The sequence below is a fragment of the Odocoileus virginianus genome, unplaced genomic scaffold (genome assembly GCF_023699985.2).
Source record: "Odocoileus virginianus isolate 20LAN1187 ecotype Illinois unplaced genomic scaffold, Ovbor_1.2 Unplaced_Scaffold_27, whole genome shotgun sequence".
NCBI classification, from domain to species: domain Eukaryota; kingdom Metazoa; phylum Chordata; class Mammalia; order Artiodactyla; family Cervidae; genus Odocoileus; species Odocoileus virginianus.
Window position 1 is genome coordinate 140,947 of NW_027224289.1, and position 4,787 is coordinate 145,733.

The 4,787-nt window shown below is 39.7% G+C and overlaps 1 gene segment (V, D, J or C); it reads left to right on the forward strand.

Annotated features, from left to right (window-relative positions):
- The first annotated feature begins 2,928 nt into the window (after window positions 1-2,928).
- Window positions 2,929-3,719, forward strand: LOC110150790 (T cell receptor delta variable 1-like). The segment is given in 2 exon segments: window positions 2,929-3,052; window positions 3,270-3,719. Coding segments are annotated over 2 exon segments (435 nt in total).
- Window positions 3,720-4,787: the final 1,068 nt, after the last annotated feature.

Below are 4,787 nucleotides of genomic sequence, written 5' to 3' on the forward strand. Positions count from 1 at the left end.
TTATGAGCATTTATACTTGAGAAATGAAAAACATGTTCACACAAAAATCTGTACATGAATACTCATGGCAGCTGTATTTGTGATGGCCAAAAGTTGGAAACCAGCCAAATGTTCTTCATTGTGTGAATAGATAAATATGCTGTGGTACACCCGTACAATAAACTATTACTTATAGATCTATCTCAACTTGAAATAGGGTTAAGTCTCAATAAACCAATTAAGTTGAAAATATCATAAGTAGAAAATGAATACAATAAGCATTGTGAATCAGAGTTTAGCCTAGCCTAACCTTAAGGTGTTGTACTGAAAGTGAAAAACAGAATGGTTGTATGAGTGCAGAATGGTTGTAAGTGTATCCGTTGTTCACCCTCATGATCCCAGGGCTGACGGAGAGCTCAGCTTGCTGTTGCTGTTCAGCATCTTTAGAGAACGTCATGCAGCATGTTACCAGCATGGGGAAAGATAGAAATTGAAAATACAAAGTATGGTTTCTAGTGAATGTATATATACCTTTCTCATAATCATAAAGTCAAAAATCCTAAGTTGGTCCATCATAAGCTGGGGACAGTCTGTAGTGATTAAAATAAATATACTATTGATACATGCAATAGCCTAGATGGATCTCAATGGTGAGTGAAAAAAGTATCTTGGAAGACTACATGGTACATGCTTACACACTATATTATTACAATCGCATACATAATGTATGAGTTTACTTTTACAGCATTCTCAAAAGGACAAAATATAGAGATCAAAAGATCAGTAGTTTCTGGGGGTTATCACGAGTTGCAGGGGTGGAGATAGTATGAAAATTGTTTTCTCTAGAGATGGAACAATTCTGTATCATGATTTTTGTAATGGTACAAAAACCTACACCTGTGATAAAATTTCATAGAGCTATGCATAAAAAAGTGCATATAAAACTAATGTATCAGATTATCATTTGTATTTTAAAATCTTTTATCAATATCAACTTTCTGGTATATATAATGTATATAATTGTTATATATAAATATATATGCTACATATACAATCTCATGCTGCTGCCCAGGCTGCTGTGAGCATTCATGATCTCTTCTTTTAAGATACAAGCGAACCAAGGCATCAGCTGCCTGACAGCACTCAGATGTGAAATGGGACAGAGGAGAAGATGTCTCAGCTAAATACGTACTCTCCTCCGTGTATCAGTCATTAACGACACCACTCAGGGAACTGAAAACCAAGGAACTGACACTGTTTCAAAGACCTTGTCTGTACTTTCTTTTCTATTATCTATATGTCTTTGATTCTTTTTATTAATTCATCCATTAAAATGATGAAACCAAATGGAAGATTGACAGCTATATTCTAAATGAACATGTCAGTTCAGTTCAGTTCAGTCGCTCAGTTGTTTCTGACTCTTTGCGACCCAATGGACTGTAGCTTGCCAGGTTTCCCTGTCCATCACCAACTCCCCGAGCTTACGCAAACTCATGTCCATTGAGTTGGTAATGCCATCCAACCATCTCATCCTCTGTCATCCCTGTCTCCTCCTGCCTTCAAAGAACATGTAACAGTTTACAAAACTTCATACATCACCATCTATGTAGCTTGTAGATGTATCTACATCTAGCTCATAGATACTAAGTTTTGTTGGAGTGCATTATAATACTATGGCACAGAAAGGTCCAGCATGCTTATCTAAAGTGTATTTTGCAAGAAGAAAAAATAATAAGCAACTAACTAGTGAGACTGAACAATTTGGGCCAGTGGGATAGAAAATGTGACATGAGGACAATTCCAAGACACATGATCTAATAAGTACAATTCTACTTGTGGAGGCAATGAGACTGAATATTCTGATCCTTCTCAAAATCTAATAAATAAGACTCAATATCAGGTTTCAAAAGTATAATTATTTTATTCCTGTCATAAATTCATATAAACACAATCAATAGAATAGACTCTTAAAGTCAGAAGGACTGATTTTTTGTTATCATTTGATGTCAAAGTAATTTTACATATTGAAAAAACTAAGTAGAGCCCTAAAACCCAGAAAAAAATACATTAAAAATTTTGGATAAGACTACATTTCACCAAGAAGACCAAAGATCTGTGAGTTTTTAAATAAAGTACTTAGATTCTGGATGGAGCAATATAACTGTAGGCTAAATAAATGACTAGTAAGTAGATTACAAGAAGGGTTTGTAGCTTATACTAAATTTTATTTTAGATCTGTTCATGTTGCAGCAAATGGCATTATTTTATTCTTTTTTTTTTTTTATAGCTAAATGATTTCATCATGGGTTTCCCTGGTGGCCTGGCAGTAAAGAATGCATTTGCCAAGCAGGAGACATGGGTTTGATCCCTGGGTCAGGAAGAACCCCTGGAGAAGGAAATGGTACCCCACTCCAGTATTCTTGCCTGGGAAATCCCATGGACAGAGCAGTCTGGAGGGCTACAGTCCATGGGGTTGAAAAACAGTGGGACACAACTTAGCAACTAAACAACAACGGCAACAATTTCATTATACACATGTTCCACCCACTCCTCTGTTGACGGATATTTCATTGTGCTGTACAGCAGAAGCTAACACAGCACTGTAAGTCAACTATACTCTAATAAAAAGTTCAAAAACCAAAAGCAAATGCTGTTTTAAATGGGGTGGCAAAATTACTGCATTGAATAATTATCTAATTATCAGTGAATGTCACCTAGTTTGTTCCTCAATTCCCCTCAGCTCAAACCTTTATTACTAATTGCTTTTGTGAAGCCCCCTTTCAGGATCAGCCTAACTTAATTACCAGTGAAAGAAAAATTGAGAAAGTAAAAGTTTGTGGTGAGCCAGACATTTTTTCCCACCTGTGCACAGATAACATGATGTATGTAAATGACAAATCCCACTTCCTGTTTGAAGGAGTCACACAGGACCTGAGGTTATATGTATATGTGCTGCCAGGAGCACAAAGACACTCTTAGCTTGAGGCAAAACTGAGCACAGTTGTGCGGGGGAATCCATGCCTCATGGCGCTCTCCAGCCTGCTCTGGGTGTTCCTGGCCTTCACCTTCTCTGGTAGGGATGCTCCCACACATGGGTGTGCGTGTTCAGGGTGAAAGGACTGCACACAGGCACGTGGTGCTTCACAGGGACTTGGGGAGGAAAGGAGGACTGGAGAAAAGCAAGCATCTTATGATTTCAGTTTGTTTTGGGGGGTGGTGGTCCTAAATGAGTCTAATTCCTACATTATTTTATTCACTGTTTCATCTCTGTTTTCTGATTTCCCCCACAGGATCTGGTGTAGCCCAGAATGTTATTCAAGACCAGCCAGACATATCCAGTCGAGTTGGGGAGTCAGTTACCCTGAACTGTCGGTATGAAACAAGTCGGAGCAGTTACAGCATTTTTTGGTACAAGCAACTTCCCAGTGGAGAGATGATCTTCCTTACAAGGGGTGGCCGTTACTCTATAAATGTTGAGAGATCACGTAAATCATCCAGCCTCACCATTTCAACCTTACAATTGGAAGATTCTGCAAAGTACTTCTGTGCTCTCTGGGAACTCACAGTGCTTGAAGTAATAGGAAAAGCTGAACAAAAACCCCCAAGCTTAACAAGAGAAAGCCTCTCTGCTGTAGGACCCAGGCTGAAATACACACCTGCAGATCCCAGACAATAAATGGTAGTCCTGTGGTTGCTTCATCTGTGGTCTGGATCAGAAGATTTAACTCTAAATAAAAGCTCCTTCCGTGTCATATGGAAGCAGGTGTCCAGAGTAACTTTCTACTGGTACATTCTCCTCTTGAATTTTTGACTTTAAATCAACCATACAGAACATGTGTAAAGTTGTCTAAATTTGAAAACTTGCCCCATAATAATATAAAATGACACTTTCACCTAAAGATCCTCACATCACAAATCTTGATATAGTATCTGAAATTGTCATGAAAATCATTTCCTTAGTTCTTTCCTTTTAGGGCTTCCCAGGCACTAGGGGTAAAGAACTTGCCTGCCAATGCAGGAGACGTAAGAGACACAGGTTTGATCCCTGGGTTGGGAAGTTCCCCTGGAGGAGGGCATGGCAACCCACTCCAGTATTCTTGCCTGGAGAATCCCTTGGACAGAGGAGCTTGGTGGGCTACAGTCCACAGGGTCACAAAGAGTAGGACACAACTGAAGCGACTTATTACAGCCCTTTCCTCTTAGATCGTGTCAGGGCATATTCAGAGAAGGAGAACTACCAGTGATGTAGAGTAAGAGATTAGTTATAAAGATTATTCCACTTCTCTTGTGGCTCAGCTGGTAAAGTATCCGCCTGCAATGCAGGAGACCTGTGAGAGTCCCTTGGACTGCAAGGAGATCAAACCAGTCAATCCTAAAGGAAATCAGTCCTGAATATTCATTGGAAGGACTGATGTTGAAGCTGAAACTCCAATACTTTGGCCACCTGATGCGAAGAACTGACTCATTGGAAAAGACCCTGATGCTGGGAAAGATTGAAGACAGGAGGAGAAGGGGATGACAGAGGATGAGATGGTTGGATGGTATCACCGACTCGATGGACATGAGTTTGAGCAAGCTCTGGGAGTTGGTGATGGACAGGGAGGCCTGGTGTGCTGCAGTCCATGGGGTCACAAAGAGTCAGACACCACTGAGTGACTGAACTGATAAGGATTATTCACTGGCAGGGGCTAGAGCCAGTGGAAGAGTCTGTTCCATTTGTATTCCAACACTAAATACAGATGAAAAATGTTATATCTGTATCTGGTGTTGTGTCTGAATTCACTGAAAGTCAACCAGAGTAACATTTG